At 36.5% G+C, this 19,459-nt stretch overlaps 3 protein-coding genes across 3 annotated transcripts; 2 read left to right on the top strand and 1 right to left on the bottom strand.

The window, feature by feature from the left end:
- The first annotated feature begins 3,865 nt into the window (after positions 1–3,865).
- Positions 3,866–8,657, top strand: LOC110171528 (serine/threonine-protein kinase Sgk2-like). Its single transcript, XM_020937244.2, has 12 exons — positions 3,866–4,024; positions 4,499–4,574; positions 5,144–5,210; positions 5,307–5,332; positions 5,626–5,683; positions 5,783–5,866; positions 6,204–6,335; positions 6,513–6,625; positions 6,836–7,055; positions 7,495–7,650; positions 7,742–7,831; positions 8,289–8,657. Exons 1-12 carry the CDS (start codon positions 3,958–3,960, stop codon positions 8,439–8,441), a joined length of 1,242 nt encoding a protein of 413 aa, XP_020792903.1. The 5' UTR covers positions 3,866–3,957; the 3' UTR covers positions 8,442–8,657.
- Positions 8,658–8,757: 100 nt separating this feature from the next.
- LOC110171396 (transmembrane protein 244-like) lies at positions 8,758–11,854 on the bottom strand. Its single transcript, XM_020937099.2, has 6 exons — positions 10,847–11,854; positions 10,553–10,638; positions 9,818–9,891; positions 9,620–9,745; positions 9,491–9,535; positions 8,758–9,007 (listed from the first exon to the last, which is right to left on the bottom strand). Exons 1-6 carry the CDS (start codon positions 10,877–10,879, stop codon positions 8,913–8,915), a joined length of 459 nt encoding a protein of 152 aa, XP_020792758.1. The 5' UTR covers positions 10,880–11,854; the 3' UTR covers positions 8,758–8,912.
- A 104-nt stretch (positions 11,855–11,958) lies between these two features.
- On the top strand, positions 11,959–19,432 carry LOC110171565 (L3MBTL histone methyl-lysine binding protein 1b; the record flags this gene model as incomplete). Its single annotated transcript, XM_055166543.1, has 16 exons — positions 11,959–12,098; positions 13,782–13,899; positions 14,154–14,343; positions 14,844–15,033; positions 15,668–15,797; positions 15,923–15,974; positions 16,080–16,174; positions 16,492–16,596; positions 17,072–17,207; positions 17,295–17,386; positions 17,724–17,875; positions 17,955–18,031; positions 18,517–18,602; positions 18,686–18,796; positions 18,922–19,036; positions 19,292–19,432. Coding segments are annotated over exons 2-16 (1,783 nt in total), but the record flags the coding sequence as incomplete, so codon positions are not given.
- Between the last annotated feature and the right edge of the window lie 27 nt (positions 19,433–19,459).

Here is a 19,459-nt window from a genome sequence, read left to right as displayed (position 1 = left end):
AATGTTGCATCAAACAGGAAGCCGAAACTCAGTAATTAGTTTATGAGTTAATTTTTCAGTCTTCTCTCAAATGTTAATGCTCCTAGAGTTGTTTGCAATGTGCACCCTGAACAAAATCCAACTTTTTAAACATACATTGCAAATATAACTGCAATACACACAAAAAATCACAATATAATAACTTTTTTGTCCATGCAGCCCTATTTTGAACTGATTTTCAAGATTTTTTTTTAAGGAGGGGGGCTAATACTAAGCAGAACCTGAACAGTAAGAAACCACCCCCTGTTGCTGTGTGAAGTATCAGCTTTCTGCAAGAGTAACCAAGACACCATGTACCAGTCCTACCCTCAACCTCCTGCTCCAAATTTAAACCCCCGAGGCAAATCTGACGTACGGCCCGTGTCCCATTTCTGCAACTGGCCACTGCCACCTGATACTTCCCTTTATTTCATTTGTTGATCTAATACTGTGACATTAACCTAATTGGCACTATCGCAATAATAAAGACAGTTTATCGTTTGTTAATCACTTTGTTCTAACCCCTCCTTAATTGTCTTAACAAAGCATGAGCAAGGACTTATTCATAATGAGCAAACAGAAGGATTCAGGCTTAGACAGAAGTGTATAAATTATGTAGTTACTAAGCCTGAATCATTCTTACTAAACTATTTGCTCATTATGAAGTGACTGTTCTTTATTAAGGCTGTATTCAATGTGTACACTTGAAAACAAGTTTAAATGACTTAAATTAAGAACATTTTACTTTATTTGAGTTGATTCAACTAAGTAAAACTATCAACCAATGGAATAAGTGTGTTTTTCTTAATTCAAGCAGCATTCGATATTGTTTCTTAAGTGCAAAAAGTTGTTGTTTCTCTTATTTTAATTGTATCAAAATGTATTTTCATATTTTAAGCACACAAAGTCTTGTTCAACTGGCAAATAATTTTACTTGTCAAGTGAAATTTACTCAAATCATGCTAAAACTTTCTTAATTCAAGTCATCTTAACTTGACAATTTAGTTTTTTTGCAGTGTGTTAATTTAGTTTTTTTTTTTGGTTCAAGGTTTCCACAGATTTCTGCAGTGTAAAAATGATCAAACATAAAATGAAATGATAAATTTAAATATCAATCTGTTACTTACCTGTTTTTTAATAAATCTTGAAATTTCTCATTGTGTTTAGATATATGGGAGAACAAAATTAGGCATCTTTGCTACGAAAAACAAAAAAAGAATTCAGTATCTGTAATTACTATATACACCAGCCTATTTTTATGTACACCTGCATAGCAACAACATAAGCCAACCTCATTTGGATCTCCAGGGATACTAGCATAAGCCAAACTATTACATTATCACTTGGGAAGATAATCTGGTGTTTACAAATTTATATAACTCCATTAATCGTTATGCAACTACAGTCATTAGATTAAAGATGATATGCTGCTGCTAAGGTGCTTAACAAACTCTAAAGACCCTGAACATGATTTTAACAAGATGTCAACGAAATTCTACCGGGAAGTGTCTATAAATCAGTCAGCCATTAAAAGTGGTTGTGTTGACAAGTTAGGCCATTACAAGGATGACATAGGATAAGACGGGGCTATACACTGAAGGAATGTAGCAGTGACCAATGATTTGTGCAACCACATTTCAGTCTTATATTAACATAGCTAGTCCATGTTAAAGGGACACCATGTAACTTTTCTGCTACCTACTAGTCCAAATAGAAAAGTTATTGCTTGGCCTGCAGTGTTCGACAGTATGGCATTAAACTAATCTGACTTCATGTGTTTTGATTGGTGAGAATACCTTGAAAAACATGTATGTTTATTGTAAATCTCTAAACTATAAGACCATAAACCACATATAGTCAACGGATCAGACATTTTTAAACGTTACTGGTGTACTGTACTTCTTGGCAACTAGGTCAAGAATCGGAATACACTAGGCGTTTCGCAAAAACCCAGAAAGTGCGAGTTCAGGCACCAGCCAATCAGCAAAGAGCCATATATTCTGCGTTGGCAACGATTCCCAATATCGAAGAGCTGGAACAAAGACAATGTTTGGTGAATATTATCAAGGGGAAAGACGTTATTGCTCTTCTTCCTACTGGAATTGGGAAAAGCTTAATATACCAGTTAGCCCTGTCAGCGATGCATTACATACGTCACGACCAAATAGCAGCGATTGGTTAAATGAAAAAAGTACCCGCCTATCGTCAGATGGTTTCTACGAAGTGAAACTGGCTGATGAATCAGGCTACAAAGTACTAAAATATGCAAGTAGTAGACTCTCCAACCAAAATGTTACATGGTGTTCACTTTCCCAAATACATCTTTACTCTCACTTAGTATGTACTTTTGAGTAATCTTAAAGGAACGTTCATCTAACTTAAGTACTATCTTTGGCTACTCTACCCACCTCTAGTATGCAGTGCAAGCAATGAAAAGGCCCACTGTATTGTACAAACGAACTGCATACCTGCTCTACATTTTTATGTAGGTCAGCTGGGCCCAAACTTGGAATGTCAATATGGTTATACAACATTGCAAAAAAAAAAGAAAAGGGAAAAAAGGAAGGGAACGAGAAAGAAAAATAAATAAATAATAAAAATGACTTAAATTCTTGAGTTTGGGCTTGAGACCATTAGATTTGGTTTATTTGCCTTAACCTAAATCAGTGTAGTTCTGAGTTTTATTTTATATTAGCTTTATTATGATCTGCTTCACCAAACTAAATAAAACCGAAGTATAATAATAATCATTTAAACTCAAGAAAACTAATCAGGAGCACCCAAAACATGATAGCCTAGATTAGATCGACCAGACGTCCCTACTTCCCCAGGAGAGTCCCAGCAGATTTATCCAAAACCAGTGAGTTGTCCCAGTTTGATACGAGAAATTTCCCTATTTTTGACCAATTTGATCTAAACCAGAACTAAACTAGGACTATCACAATGTTTGACTAATCTGATCCCTGCCAACAGTAAAGAGGAGCATAAATTGTCATTTGTTGTGCCAAAATACAGAAATCCGTGTTTGCGAATGACCATAAAGCAAAAATAAAAAATAAAAAAAAATGCAGCGACAGAAGTCCTTCAGATTATGACTGAACAAAAATGCACAATGTTACATGCTCTTTTCACAGTTATATTTTCACCAACCATCCCAACTCGGGTGTGTCCCAGTTTAGAATTTTGGAAAATCTGTTCACCCTAGTCTAGATATATTGTCTACTTTGAATTCAAGCTCTTAAAACTCCATTGTCGTGTGTTTTGTCTATAGATCACAATGTTTCTCCCTCAGACACGCGCCCCCTGTCCCGCTGCCCTCACACTGTTGTTCCTCGACCGCTGGTTCGGGGCAGCTCGAGCCTGAATCACCCCTGGACCGCGTGGTCTCCTCGCACGCGCATTGGGTCACCCTGGCGTCTTCACTTACAAGCGGTATTTTTGAGTTTTCTTTTTGCAGAGCTTTACAACTCGACACAAGCACAGCACAGAGGAAGTTTCATTGTTAATTGTTTATGCGTTTTTTCGTAAGCTTTCCAAATTACGCACATAAACAAGGGTTAAAATGAGATAGCTATAAAAGAAATCTTGTAACATTTATGCATACCTGAAGGACTTACTCCAACTTCCTCCTCAAAACTTTGTTAATTCTTGGATAGTATGTCAGTGAGGTTACAAAATGAACACTAACCATTTTAATTTGAAGTGTTATGTCATAACCAGGCTCAGGATACAGTTTCCAAGTAACGTGTAGGCGCGCATGTGTAGTGGCAGTATCTCCGAGGGTCCATGAAGGCAGCAGTGCAACACCCCCTCATATGACAGAGCGCATTTAAAAAGCGCAGGACTTTTGGGAGTCTGGAGGTTCACCGCTTCTGCTTGGGACGGGGGCTGCGCTAGTGGCCCACTTCAGCGCGCCCACTTCGGATAAAAATTGCTCCAATGACCGTGACTCAGGATCGACCGATGACCTATTCCAAAATGAAGGGGATAGTTACTTTTTTCTCAGGTAAGAATACACTGAACTTGAATTAACCTACTTTTATCTGAAATCATTGTTCTTCATATCTTTTTGCAGAGAATGGGCTATTAGGCTAGTTTACAATATTTTGGAATCGTGGCAATTATACAAAAGAAAATAAATGAAATGTACCACTGCTTTTAACAAAGATTTTCAATGTTATATTTGGTGATATTGTAAACGAGCCTAATATATAACCAAACCACCAAATCACCAAATATAACATTGGTCATTTTTGTTAAAATCAATGATACTTTTCTTTTATTTTGTATAATTGCCACGATTATAAAATTAACTACATAAAAAAAAAAAAAAAAAAAAAATTAAGCTCTAACATATGTATCAGGATCAGTTATTGTAGTGTAGTGACCATTCAAAGTGACCCCAGGACCATTAAAATCTAATTAAAACCTACTTAGGACACTTATGTAAGTTGCTCTCTCTGCCCTCCCTCTCTCACAGCTCTACTCAAGGGGAAGAAGGGGGGCTTTTCTGACTTCATTCACAAATTAGTCTCCAGCCAGCAGCTCTGCCAGCGGTAAGTTGTTAAAAATGACTTATGCAACATTTGGCGGTGTGGTGGTCCAGCACATTTGGTCCTCTCGGGTTAATGATTTTTTTCACAGAAGTATTATAACTGGGCTGACAGTGTATCTTTCTATTTGGATGCCCTACTTTACCTTTGCCCTTAGGCAGTAGGTGGTACTACTATATGTCTTTAAGGCTACCATTTTACCATTGGAATCTTGTTTGCATTATCAGTAACCTAATTATTATACAAAAATTGACCTAGTTTAACATGTTCATACCTGGGAGCATACTGAGCATTTTGAGTGTCCTATATTTCTAGGTGGAAATATTTCGATACCTGTTGCTATTGCATTCTCTAAAAAATTTGTTTGTAAAGGGTAAAATGAGAAAATTAAATGCTTTGTCTTAGATCTGAACTGTAGAATGCATTTGATCCTGAAAAAATGTGAGGCTGCTACAGTTTCTCTAGGTCATCCCACCAAATTACACAACTTTCTAGACTAATGATACTAATAAAAATGTGATCACGTAACATTAAAATTTTTTCTTTGCTGTTTTTTTGCTGTCCTTCTGAAGATCCGAGACCCAAAAACTGCTCCGTCGTCAGGGCAGGATGAGGAGACGGGAGGAGAAATGTACACTGGTGAGCACGCTGAGATTTTAAAGCCTGTTGACATGACAAGAAACCAAATCTGACCTCTTTACTTTCCACTAACCTTGTGCCATTTTTCACTTGTAGAGCTCAGCGGACCACGAAACTGCACTGTAAGTATTCACATGCAAATGTTAATTTAATGTGGTGGTGGGAAATATTCACAAGATTCAATTATTTATCCGTGTAGCAACAATATTTGGAGGTCCTAAACTGCATATTTACTTAAAAACTAAATGGTTTGGTTTCTAAAATTTGTAAGAAAATGCCCAGTATTCAAATTTGACATATCTTCAAAACCACAAAATTTGGACACTATCTTACCCACCTCTACTTCTAAAAAAAAAAAGAATAATTGTTAAATATTGTTAAAACAGTAACTTATTCTAATCTATTCTATATACAGAATGAAGCCATCTGATTTTGACTATCTGAAACTAATTGGAAAAGGAAGTTTTGGGAAGGTGAGATTTTAGTTTTTTGAAGTAATACTCATTTTGATCACATAAAATATTGACTTAGACTTAAATGTTGACTTAGACTTAATTATTGCTTTCTTGCAGGTGCTTCTTGCAAGACACAGAACACAAGGAGGCTACTACGCTGTAAAAGTGCTGCAGAAGGATTTAATTGTGAAAAGGAGAGAGGTATATTTTTGTAGCTGATTCATGCACTTAGAGATGTTATTGCATTGCTTGGAATGTTACACAGTATTACATTAAACATTTATCTCTATGATGATATCTCTAGTCTACATAGACAAGTAACACAAACAGGCCAAGTTATAGGTCAGATCTATGGACAGGTGGACAGAATGTATGTTTCTGAGCAGTAAAAAACACCTGTAATTGAATAAATGCAAGATAGTTTAGTTTTAATGGCTGTACTGTACTGTAGAAAATAACAGACACACCAATAACATCTCCACTAGAAAGGTTACAGAGTGCACATTTATCCCTGACTGTCTGACTATCACCTTTGCAGCAGAAGCACGTGATGGTGGAGAGGAGTGTCTTATTGAAGGGGCTGGATCATCCTTTTTTGGTTGGGCTTCACTTCTCGTTCCAAACACCCAACCAGCTCTACTTCGTTCTGGACTACGTCAACGGGGGCGAGGTATGCAAAACCTGTCTGGCATTGCAACATTTCTTCGCAAAGTAATTGTAAACCATGGGGTCATCCTATTCTCAAATAGTCCTAGTCTAAGCCAATTTAACCCACACCTGTTGTTGTTGTTGTTGAGATTCATGTTGTTCAGATTCATCGTCATATTTACTGAATTATTTTTTGTAGCTTTTCTTCCATCTGCAAAGAGAGGGGTCCTTTACTGAAGCGAGGTCAGCTTTCTATGCCGCGGAGATGGCATCGGCTCTCGGTTACCTTCACTCATTAAAAATAGTTTACAGGTAAATACATGAAGAAGAACTGATTATTTTTGCTGCTATGGTTGAACTGATATGAAAATGTGACTCTCAACAATTAAAATGATTTGCATGTTTGGGTGAGTAGTAGATTAAGTAGTAGATTTAATGATGTTAGCAGTAGTAGTAGCAGTACCAGTAGTTGTAGTAGTCGTTGTATTAATAGCAGTAGCATAACCTTTAATATATTTACAGGGATCTCAAACCAGAGAACATCTTGCTGGACTGTGATGGTCACGTGATGCTGACAGACTTTGGGCTATGTAAAGAAGGGGTAGCGGTTGGAGGCATCATGCACACATTCTGTGGTACTCCAGAGTACCTAGCTCCCGAGGTGCTCCTGGGGCAGCCCTACAGCCCGGCCGTGGACTGGTGGAGCCTGGGCAGTGTCCTGTTTGAGATGCTCTTCAGCCTTGTGAGTAGAATCTTAAATTAGACTTAGGCCTATACCCACTGTGAGCACATGCCCCACTTTTGGTTTCACTGCAACAACATTTACACTCTCTCTCATTAATCAAGAGAATGCCCTGTTTTTTATTTAACGAATAATTTAACATAAGTAACAGAATAAAATCTGCATTTCATATTTGAATTACACACATCTTATCTTATCTCACTTGTCTTGAATATGATTGTACTCATTGCTACCCTATAATTCTCAGTTTAAATTTTTTGGAAACAAAATAACACATTGCTTGTTAATAGCTTGTATCTTTTAACAACTGAACAATTGTGGTACTGAAAAGTAAAGTTTACTAATTTGACTTTCCACAGTTTTTTAAGTGGTCACCGTACACATATTAAGATTTCAATAGAAAGTCATTAATCTATTTTCCCTTTATTTCCCCCTTTAGCCTCCATTTTACAGTCAGAACAAAGTCGAGATGTTTGAAAACATTCTCTACGCTCCTCTGAAGGTTCCCAGTGGAGCCTCTGAATCCGCTCGCTCTCTGTTAGAAGGACTGTTGAACCGAGATGTGACCACGCGACTAGGAGTTAGTTCTGACGTGGTTAGTATAATTGCACCCGTAATATTTAACTGACATCAATGCATGGTCAAATTATTAACGTTATTGTAATAATTCTTCTTTTTTATTTCAGACTGAACTCCAGGAGCACCCTTTCTTTGCAGCCATTAACTGGGACGATCTTTTAGCCAAGAAGATAACACCTCCATTCATTCCAAATGTGGTGAGTAAATTTTAAAAACACAAATGCATACTGGTCTGGATTCAATGTTGGGGTTAGGTTTATATGCTCACAGACATTCCAGTATAAGTCTAGAGTTCAGGTTGGTGTTATTGTCCTCTTCATTTGTTGATCTATTTCAAAGATCTGTCCCCAATTATTTAGCTATAGGAACTGGGAGTATTTAGCTGGAGAATTGGGTCAGTGTTGGTTATTGGATGAGCACAAGGAGAAAATGCAAGCTTTACACTAAGAGGCTGCGAATTAATTGAACAACTAACCTAAACCTACTACTTATGACTTAAAAAAAATAATTCTAAGTAAATAGTCACTCCATCAGATACAGATTCACTTACAAATCTTATCACATTTATAAATATATATGAGTTAATTTATAGTTTTTTATGAAATTTAAAGAGTTTTCTGATCCTTATTCGTTACTTCCGCTTTATTCCCACAGTCTGGCCCATGTGACCTCTGCTACATCGATCCAGAGTTTACATTACAGCCTGTGCCTGCATCCATCGGTGTCAATGGAAGGACACAGCCAGGGGGCGCCAGTGAGGTCTTCCCTGGATTCTCATACATGAACCCAACAGAGATGGTTTCATAAAATCATCAAGTCCTGTTTGTTTTTTTATTTATTAATTTATTATACTGTACTTTTAACGAAAAATATGACCTATGACTGAATAACTGAACAAGACTGTTTTTTTATTCTTTGTATTTTTTTTGCTAATTTACATGAACATTTTTAGAAACTTGTGCAATATTTTTGTTATTTAACTTTAACTTTACTTAACACAATAAACAATGCTTATATTTTTTACGTAAGTTGTATTTCTTCAACATACACATTTTCAAAACATTTAAATTACACACGATAAACACATTTCACAAATTTTGACTTTGTACGCACCAAAAAAAAAAAAAGCAAAAAAATCCTGACGATTTAAAAAATATATACATTTCTTGATTGGCATCTAGTCTTTCATCATCATAACACTGAATAAATTAGCTTTTTGTAAACAAGAACAGAAAATGAAGTGACATTTTAATAGAAACATCACTTCTCTTTAAAATATTAATAAATGCTAAATGAAGAGTAGGTCTGGTCATTTTGGCAGGTGAAGTAGGCAATAAGTTGTCCATTGCAGATCATCAAAAACAATCCACAACCTGAGGAGAAAGCAGATTACAATATTGGTGGTTTTCAGATTCAATGTGATGATGTATTTTCCTGTGAAATGCCCCAAAGGAAATTGCACAAATGTTGAACCTGATCATTTCTGTTAATAACTATTAATACTTATTGTATTACAACAGAAATTAACATTTTAACAATATTGGTTCTAGTTGCTTCATTTGTATAAAATAATATTGGTCCATATAATGTTGTGATGTCATCTGAAACCCAGGAATATAATCTACTTTTTTTGGTACTTGTTAAAGCTGGCCTTGGTTTAATTCTAAAACAGTGTGAGTTTAGACCTGATTTAAGACATTGTAAAGTCTCAGTTTAAAACCATTTTTAATTCTTTTATTAATGGAAAATATATGAATGTGCATACAAGGAACCTGAAAGTTGATTGTTAGTCATATCTTATTTTGCCTCTCATGGAGTACTTGGTGCAAGGATTTTGTGAAATTTGACTTGCCTACCTAAAGCAAGCCACCACTGCCACACCATTGGAAACTCCATCATTACTGCAAAAGAAACAACAACTGTGAGTTTTAACTATTAGTACATTTCATTCAAATCAGTTTGAATTAACCTTTAAGTGAGTTTACCAAGGCTGGTGATGAGAACGTGCAGGAGAGTGACAGTGAGGGCATAGTCCCACACGCGCCTCCTCACCACTGCTGCAAATAAAAGCCCACTACAAAAGTATGTGAGCTCCAAAGACACAAGGTTCACTGAAAGGAACAAAAAGTTGGAAGGCAAAAGCAGCTATGCATTGAAAGTTGTAAGAAACGATGCAACTTTACCTAAATATTTTGAGTTTGACTCAGCTGGATCACTCTTGAAATCAAATGGGATGAGACCATCAAATGTATTCAACCTGCAAAAAGAGAAAAGCAGTTGATTTGAGGCCTTGAAATGCTGGACCTGGACTACTGCACCACATTCATACCAGGCATGGTGGGTGAAGTGTCTTGCTTAAGGACTCAACAAAATAACTCAAGTTGGTAGAGCACTTCTCTAACCACTGATCCACTGTCAGCATGTGCAGTGTCTTGCACAGCAATATGTATAGGGTAAATGTTGATAAGAAAGGATATTTTTGAAGGAAACTGTATATCTGCTGTACTGAACTCATGAGTGTTTTGTGTTCTATCCATTGTTGGTGTTTCTTGACCGCTGTATGCTTGGCATCACAATTTGTAAATAGGCTAGTCAAGTGGTTAAACCCCTTTAGTAATAGTTTTATGTGAAATGTTTGTATTAATTCCTATTAAGTTAATGACGAAAATAAACTACTACTACATGTGCCAGAGCTGAAATTCAACTCTTAACCTTGTAATTGTGTTGCCTGGCCACCCAAAACCACACACTTTGCATCAAACAGAACGTAGGAGGGAGTTGTCAAACAACTAATTATACACGATGATCACTCAAATATATGGCTCAAAGTTGGGTGTTTAGAATTACATGTCCAAATATGTAATGCTGTTGGTGAAACTCAGAAAGTAGTTTTTGTTATGCGCATGCGTATATCTTACCTGAAGGCACCAAAGCACACGCTCCCAATCATATAGAAAAGGCTGTAGAAGATGATCAGGCACAGCAGCAGGTTGAAAAACACGGTCTGTAAAAACAAACTTATAATAAGTGTAAACTAGACCTAAATATACACATTACACATTACGCCTTTATTTATACAATCTAGTGCTCTCATTATTATAGCATGACTGTTCACGTAGCTTATGGTCGCTGACTATTCTTGGTCACGATCTGCGTTCATTGATTTGCAGAAAAACAAAATAAACAACTCGTTACCTGACTGAATACGTTACCTTAGAGTCGACCGCCTTTCCATTGAATGCCATCTCATATTTGTCGTTTAATTTCTATTGTGCACTGAGATATTCCCAGTAACGCAGCTCACCACTGATAATCCCCATCCTCCTGTCTAAATAGATGGACTTTTACTGCCACCTAGTGCCCAATGTGGGAAGTGCGCTTCTTTCTGCAAACGCCGAACTCATTTCACCTCATGCTGTATTTGGTTGTCTTTGTTGACCGAAAAACCAGGCAAACAGACAAAACATCACATCAAATTGTTATTTTTTCTAGTTTCTTGTGGTCGATTGTTGGTTATTTTAATGTAATCCTTGCACCTCAACGGGGGCTATGCGCAGAGCTGAAACTGGCTTTTGCTACAAAATAAATAATATACTACGGGCTAAATTGAAGATTTTTGACAAGACTGGGCAATTACATTAAATTATACCAAGTGTAAAGGGATTATCAACATCTGAAATTGTTAAAATTGAAAGCAAGTTGGGATCGCTAGCCTGCACACAACCTGCGCTAACCGTAAACACACACTAACTAAAGATGGAGATTCAGAGCCACTGGATTCACCAAGAGAGACACTAATCACGATAAAACTACACTGTGAGAGTCTAGGTACTGATGCAGGCTTGTTTTACATAATGACTTTGCTTAAATTTTGTGTCGCACATCTACACTAACAAACAATCGAGGTTTAAAGACTTGAGGGGCAGTATGTTTAATCTAACTCACATCCAGCCCCGTTCACAGCCAATTATAACTACTGTGCTGCGATGAGCTGCTCGATTTAGGAAATAATTCTGCACATTTTAGAGCGCGTTTGTATCAGCATTTATATGGCATCGGTTTCAGATTTGATGGGTTCTGATCAACTTGTTTTCGTAAAAGAGCTGTAAATATAGAGGTTTATTGAGTAGAAGATGCAGGTAAAACATTATTTTCACAGAAAGGAACTACCGCTCCTAATCTCAACGGCAGAACACACTGCGGTCGCTCCGTTCTCGCCATGCGCATGTGGTTTTATCTCTCGTACTTTTAATGGATCTTTATGGTTTGGGGCTTAAAAAATGGGCAGATATGGTTGAGTAATATCTTAAACAGCTATGGCGACGGTCTTATGTCCACATAAGTGTGTTATTGACCGCCTTTACTGAACTCAACTTTTCCGAGATCCAAACTTGTCAGCAGCGCATCTTACGCGCATGCGCATCCTTCTATCCAGCTCTAAATAAGAGTTAAAACAGAAACGAGGTGAGTTGCACAATTTTTAAACAATAATGCTGTTATTTCTTCTTAATTGAGCTAAACATATACAAAATTAGACATTGTTGTGCATATTCTTATTTACTTGTAGTTTCACAATTTATACTCTGATTTAAAACGGCAAGAATAAATCGTTTTTTCAAGTTTCTATTGAAGAAAATTAATCAAGCAACACCGTATGAACGGATTCGAGTGATGCAATGTTATTGGGAGTTAGTGCGTTCTGTGTCAAATATTTTTGCACATAGCCTTTCATGTTATTATTGCGCCAGAAACTTATTTATTACAGATTGTCCTTAGCTGGCTGCATCAGTCACTCACAATGCTACGGCTAGCCCACTCCTCCGTTCATTTGAGTGGAGAAGGCTAGCTGCTGCTAGCTTCATGTCTGCGCTAGCTAAACCTGGGCTGACATTCCGTGACAAGGGGAAAGTGAAGAAAATCTCAAGAGCGGAAGAAAACAATTGATTCTAAAATTGCATTACAACGACATGACTCTGCAGGACCCGCACATGCATTTTTGAATTTGGTTTAAATTGTAAGTTGAGTAATTTCTATAGTTTAACGTGTTGGTGGCCTCTTCCTATGCTCCGCCATTTTGTATAAGACGAATGCTAATCATGGGCGCTCTTACATACACTTCATTTACTGCTAGAATAAAACTAAGGTCTTCAGTATATCGCCAAACCCGACCAGGACTGTTAAGGCCATGGTGCTAATAACTTTACACGGGCTTATTCTTACCATGACACTTCAAAATATGCTCTTAGTTTAGTCTTAAATGGGCAGGAAGATTAAAACGTTATATCGTCATATTAATATCATAAAACCAGAATGAAGTTGAACAAATCATCACACAAGTCAGTGTTCGTTGTAAATCCAGTTGAAGATCATCACTCTTGATGGTTTTTAAGCTGGAAAAGCAGCGCTTTTTACAGATACTGTTAAAACAAGGAAAACACAAACTTGTGTGCCTAACATAAAGTTGACTCACATTTTGTTGTGTTTCATGATCGCTTTGACAGGGCCTTTGACTGTTAAGACTATTTGTACGGTCATGTACTGATGATTCATTTGATAAATACAATAATATGTTGCACTGTTTGTCTGAAATCGAAGTGCACGGTGTCGCCCATGCACATGCGCCATCTAGCGGGGATGTTGCACAGTGCACTGTTTACAAGTGCAGTCATTCAATAAAAGGGCACGCGATGTTTTTAGTGCCTGTTAGTGCAAGAGTCCAGCTGAGCCCAAAGAAACACAATGCGCCATCCAAAGGCATTGGCTAAATCATCTGTAATCATCTAAATCCCCAAATAACCCATAGTGCTACAAAGCAGATGGCATGGAGAACTGAAACTGTACACTTCAAATGGTTATTCTTGACTTTTACAAACATGCTAAAGCTGTGGTCAAACACTGTGTCTGTCTTGCTGAAGTCTATGAACTTGTGCTAACAGAGAAGCTGTTAATCTTTGAGTGTGTACATAGGTCAACAAATATATTAACCTTAAACCAGGAGGGCATTTTAAATCATTACCTTCACTTCAGTTTAAAATAACACTATTTTTAGCACCGTTTTGGCATGGCGTGATGCATGTTGGACATATTGGCTTTCATCTAAGTGAATTATTCAGTCTAGTATTTGTGTTTTTGTTGTTGTTTTTTCAGGTTGGTAATGACTGACACTCCACCGAGTGATGGCCCTTCTCAGGGAACTGAGTTTGATATGATGGGTGCTTTGGACTGGAAGGACGGCATTGCTACTCTCCCTGGCAGTGACATCAAGGTTAATTTAATAAGTAGTTACTTATTTATCTAAAGTGTTATTTATTTATGACAACTCCAAAATGATGGAATGTAATTTCTATTACTTTTTATGCACACATATATTTTTCACAGAATATTTAATCATACACACACAAAAAAACAATACATCTATATAACTGTATGAATAATTAATACATTTACAAAAGTAAATAGGATAATTATTATGTACTATATTGTTTTAAGTTTTCTAAATTTCTTTTTACATTTCCATAGTTTCGAATGACTGAGTTTGGGACACTGGAAATAGTGACCGATCTGGAGACCAAAGTGCAAGAGACCGAGCCTAAGAGCGGGACCCTGAACGCGCCAGTGTCTCACAGTCCTACTCCACCACCAGAGGGACAGACTGCCTCCGCCACAGCCACACCCATCCCCAAACCCTCACAGCCAGGATCATCCCAAAGTAATGAAAGCTATGTCATATATAGGTCACATATTAGGTGAAATTAACAATATTGTGTAGTGTTCCCTTATCAAAAACAACTTAAGCATTATAACTAAAGGATTTATCCCCCCAAAAAAATCTTCAGATTCACATTGAGTGACCATAAAGTTTTGACTCAATTTAATTTTTTCTTATTAAAATCATATAAAATTACTTTCAGTTATGATTTTCAGTAATTAAACAATTCAGATTTTAAACCATTATCATTAACACATAAGCATAGTCTGGTTTCTCCCTCCAATATCTTAATTCTGCTCCAAACCAAATACTTTTAAAGCCCTAGTTGGAGTTGTTTTGTTTCACTCACATACAAGAGTGATCCTGTATGCTTAGGTCTTTTCAATACACAGATTTTATTATAATCTGCCACACCTCCTTTTTAGTCAACAAATTGAACAACAGGACATGTCTTTTAGTCGAATACAGTCCTAAATTTGAGGCTGTTTGATTGTGTTTAGGTGAAAGCAGCCCCAGTATGGAGGGTCTGAACGTGGAGGGTGGTCCAAGTGTTGAGGTGGCAGCGTCCGCTGAAACTGGCTCAAACGTGGAGCTGGTGCGGTGTGCAGCGTGTGGAGGAAACGTGGCCAGGGACGCACTGGTCCAGTCCAAATACTGCAGTTCCATCTGCGCCCAGCCCTCCAGCGGCAGGTAAGGTCACACAACTGTCTAATAATCCAACCAAAATGTACCTAATCTGTGAAGCCCCAGTCCTGTTTACCTCAAAGCCCACTTGGGTTTTAGGAGTAAATTTTATTTTCCCATACACTTCAGTTTAAATATTAAGAATATTGCATTATATGGCCCTAAACAACCCTAGTTTTTGTGGTAATTTTATCTATTTACATTGAATTTGTATTTTCACTATTTCCACCAACCTGTTCAGGGTCTGTAGGTGTACAGTAGCATGAATGCTACAACTCGGCACCAGAATCTTTCCTATAATTTTGTCTTGGAGAAAGTTTTACAAATAAAACGATAACATAACATACCAAGAGTTACAAAGCATGGTGGATGTCCATTATGTGGTTATTTTTAGTCCCAAAACACTTACAGCTAAAAATTCTCTATATTTCTTCCTTATTTTAGGATTTAGAAAGTTGAATTATATTCATTGTTCATTATTGTAAATAAAATGTGTGTCAAATATTCATTACAAAGCTGATTCGCCTTTATGATTTATTTGAAAATTATGGGGAAAAAAATTATGAAAATTCTTCTTCTGAGGCCCTTTAGTGATAATTACTAGTATCTTTTTTAGTTAATATTTTGTTATTTGTTGTAGGTCATCTCCAGCAGAAAATAGGGAAAGCCAGGCAACAGGAGGCGAGGGACTTGGAAAACGAATTCGTAAGAAAAGAAAGATCTATATGGATTCTGGTGACGAAGAAGAAGACAATCAAGAGGAGCCAGAGGTAAACTTTTTTATTAACTGCATTTATGTATGTATTTATTTATTTAGTTAGTTAGTTAATTATGCATGCTTTTCTGTAATTATTATTACTTCTAGAGTAAGTAATGTTTTTTTGTTTTCACATAGGAAAAATTAAAGTCCTCCAAAGGGAAAAGGGGTCCAAAACTGCCCAAACTTGGTAAGTGGACTTAATTTAACATAGAACAAAAAATCTATATTGATCTATATACAAAAATCTGTACAAAAAATCTATATTAATCATTAACTTTGTGTCGCTTTTCAGGATTAGCTCCACCAAATAAGAAACGTGCGTGGAGCTGGCCGTCTTACCTGGAAGAGGAAAAGGCTGTCGCTGCACCTGTGAAATTATTCAAAGAGGTATCATTGTTTTGTTTAGTCTCCATGGACATTTTATTCCTTCTTCCTGGAATGTTTCACTGTAGGGCATTATTCTTGTCTATCTCCAGTAGTTACAGGTGCTTTTCAAGATTTTTATTTTTCTACTATAAGCAGCTGTAGTTAATTGAAAGATTTAAATGTATTCACTATTTAGAACATACCAGGCAAAGCAATGGCATGGCAGGTAGTAAATTACATAAAATCACTTAAAACATACTTTGTAATAGTAAATCTGACTGAATAATAAAAAAATGTAAGCATTTTCTGACAAATATTTGGTGGTCTTTGTTTTTCAGCACCAGTCCTTTCCCCAAAGCAGGAACAGTTTCAAAGTGGGAATGAAGCTGGAGGGACTGGACCCATGTCACCCCTCCCTCTTCTGCGTGCTCACCGTTGCTGAGGTCAGTGCATACAATTATTATTATTATGTTGTGATTTTTGTGAATGTTTTTGTTCAGAGGTACCATAGGAATTGGGATTTTATCTTCTTTTTTTTTAATTCGTTCTTTATTAATTAACTATCAGCTTGAAGTCAATGTACATTACATTAAATTACAATCTTAAATGCTCATGTAACATCATTATAATAAATTAAACACATATATTTACGCATTATTTTTGGAAAATGTTGCTTATTTTTAAATGTATATGCCATTAAACCTTTGTCTTTTCTTGGCTATTCTTGGGTTTCATCTTTCTGTGTAAGGATGACATTTGAAGTACTTTTGAACTTTCAAAGGATGTAATATTTTGTTTTGAATTGTTGATAACTATGGCCACAGTGCAGATTTTCATCACTTTTTTCACTGAAGCCCATAATGGTGATAAATCGTGATCGCGCCTTCTTTGTATTAATAATGTATGGCCCACTTTCAGATTCAAGGCTACAGAGTAAGACTTCACTTTGATGGATATCCTGAATGCTATGACTTTTGGGCCAATGCAGACTCGTGGGATCTAAAACCTGCAGGGTGGTGTGAAAAGAATGGGCATAAGTTATTGCTGCCTAAAGGTACAGTCATTACCTGAATTATGTGATACAGATAGAAAAAAGGAAATGCAGTTTGAAGAAATAATTAAATCCCACCTTGTGTTTTAGGTTGTAAAGAGGGAGAGTTTAATTGGAGCATGTATGTGAAGAACTGCAGAGGTCAGCTGGCTCCCAAACATCTTTTTAAAAGCCTCAACACTGTAAGTAGTAACACTTTTAGAGGGGCTATATTACGCTATTTTCTGATCTATGTCATAATGTTGTTTCCTCATCCAAAACAAACCTGGAGTTGTATTTTGTTTCATTCACACAAACCCTAACTGACCACAGATTAATGATAAAGGGTCACTCAAACATGGTTCAATAAAAGAAAATGCAAACACAAAAAAAAAATGTTTTTCATGATGTCATAACATTATAACGTGACTTAAAGCTCACAAGAGTCAATTTGCTTAATATAGGCACTTTTAAACAAATGTCTTGTAATTAATTAATAGTAACAAATTCTAATTCTGTGTTTTTTGTTTTTTTTTACAGTCCGTCACTCCGTCTGGGTTCAGGACTGGGATGAAGTTGGAGGCTGTGGACAGAAAGAACCCGCCCTTAGTTTGTGTTGCTACAATCGCTGCTGTTGTTGATAATCGGCTTCTAATTCATTTTGACAACTGGGACGACACATACGATTACTGGTAAATAAAAATATTGTTCTTGTCTCTTGAGGATCACAACACTTGACAGTTTGGTGTTTAACTCAGACTTTGTATTAAGGTGCGATGCCACATGTCCGTACATTCATCCTGTAGGATATTGTGAAGAGGCTGAGCTGCCCCTCACCACACCAGCGGGTAAGACAAAAACATGTGGACTTGAACAACCTTTTAAATGATACATGCTGTACTTACTTATAATGGTATTTACATTAAATATTAATATGTAGAAATTATATGGTAATGTTGTAGTAATTAAGTATCAGGTTGGCAATAATTAATCAGAATAATCATGAATAATCACTTGTTTCATTTTGTTAATCGTTACCTGGGCTATAGACTATAAAACACATGTCAAGACAGTGGTTTTATGAAATCAAACTGTCTTAAAGAAAATAAACACATGAACAGATCATCAGTTATACACTTAAACAGTAATATTTGTAAATATATTTATCTATGAGGCATATTTATTTTTATGTGGTTTGTTATTTAACATCTCTATCTGCAATAGAAATAAATAATTTAATCATTAAGCACACCTCTATTGAGTATTTTATGTCTGTGTTAATTTTATAGTTTTTATTTTTGACAGAAAGTAATAAACATTATTTCTTAATCAGAATACAAGCAGCCCAAGAGTTTCTCGTGGGAGAAGTACCTGGAGGAGACGGGAACACAAGCCGCTCCTGCACGTGCCTTCAAACCAGTACGACACATTCACGTTAACATGTTTGTACACATTTTGTGTTGAGTTTTAGTGTGAGTAATAATATTTCCCACATTTTCCAGCGACCTCCTCATGGATTTCAGATCGGCATGAAGCTCGAGGCAGTGGACAAGAGAAATCCGATGCTTATTCGTGTAGCAACGATCGCTGACACAGAAGAACACAGACTCAAGGTAAATGTGTGCTGTGTTGCTTTTATTTTCTCATTCATTTGAACACGTGTACAGTCTAAATCAAACCTTCTATCTAATATAAAGTTTTATTTTTAATATATTTTACCAAATTTCCCCTTTGATAGATTCATTTTGACGGTTGGAGCTCAGAGTACGACTACTGGGTAGAAACAGACTGTCCAGATATTCACCCTGTTGGATGGTGTCAGAAAACTGGACATCCCCTTGAATATCCCAATGGTATGCACACATAAACATTTAAGTATATTAATTTTATTTTATTTAATTCACAAAATATAAAAAGACATCAACACTGTCTTAAAGTTAAACATACAGGGAATTAATGCGTCCTTTTATGCACAACACCATTTAACAAACTTGATTTTCTCAGCCCTCCCACAATTTATTTAGGCAGAAAATGTGTTCAAAGTGTTTTTGCAATGAAATGCAAAAAATACTATTTGTATTTGTAACTTGAGTCTCTAATTGTTTCAGCCCCTTGTGAGGTAATAGTGCCCCCTGGACAAGGATGTCCAACCCCTGGATGTAATGGAGTGGGTCACATCAGAGGACCGCGCTATGGCACCCACTACACGTCAGTACTGCACACAATGATGTGTTATGTCATTAAGACCAGTTATTGCAATTACAAGTTTTACTAAT

This window comes from Boleophthalmus pectinirostris, unplaced genomic scaffold (genome assembly GCF_026225935.1).
Source record: "Boleophthalmus pectinirostris isolate CB_2022bp ecotype Guang Dong unplaced genomic scaffold, ASM2622593v1 HiC_scaffold_86, whole genome shotgun sequence".
NCBI lineage: Eukaryota > Metazoa > Chordata > Actinopteri > Gobiiformes > Gobiidae > Boleophthalmus > Boleophthalmus pectinirostris.
Note: the sequence above shows the minus strand (reverse complement) of the source record. Positions and strands in the feature narration are given on the sequence as shown.

Bases quoted from the DNA above. Each gene is read 5' to 3' on its own strand.
- LOC110171528 (XM_020937244.2), top strand. From the start codon at position 3,958: ATGACCGTGACTCAGGATCGACCGATGACCTATTCCAAAATGAAGGGG. The intron at 7,651-7,741 runs GTTAGTATAATT...TTTTTATTTCAG, and splicing joins TAGGAGTTAGTTCTGACGTG to ACTGAACTCCAGGAGCACCC. The intron at 7,832-8,288 runs GTGAGTAAATTT...TTATTCCCACAG, and splicing joins CTCCATTCATTCCAAATGTG to TCTGGCCCATGTGACCTCTG.
- LOC110171396 (XM_020937099.2), bottom strand. From the start codon at position 10,879: ATGGCATTCAATGGAAAGGCGGTCGACTCTAAG. The intron at 10,639-10,846 runs GTAACGTATTCA...TTGTTTTTACAG, and splicing joins GAAAGGCGGTCGACTCTAAG to ACCGTGTTTTTCAACCTGCT. The intron at 9,536-9,619 runs GTAAACTCACTT...TTTCTTTTGCAG, and splicing joins CGTTCTCATCACCAGCCTTG to TAATGATGGAGTTTCCAATG.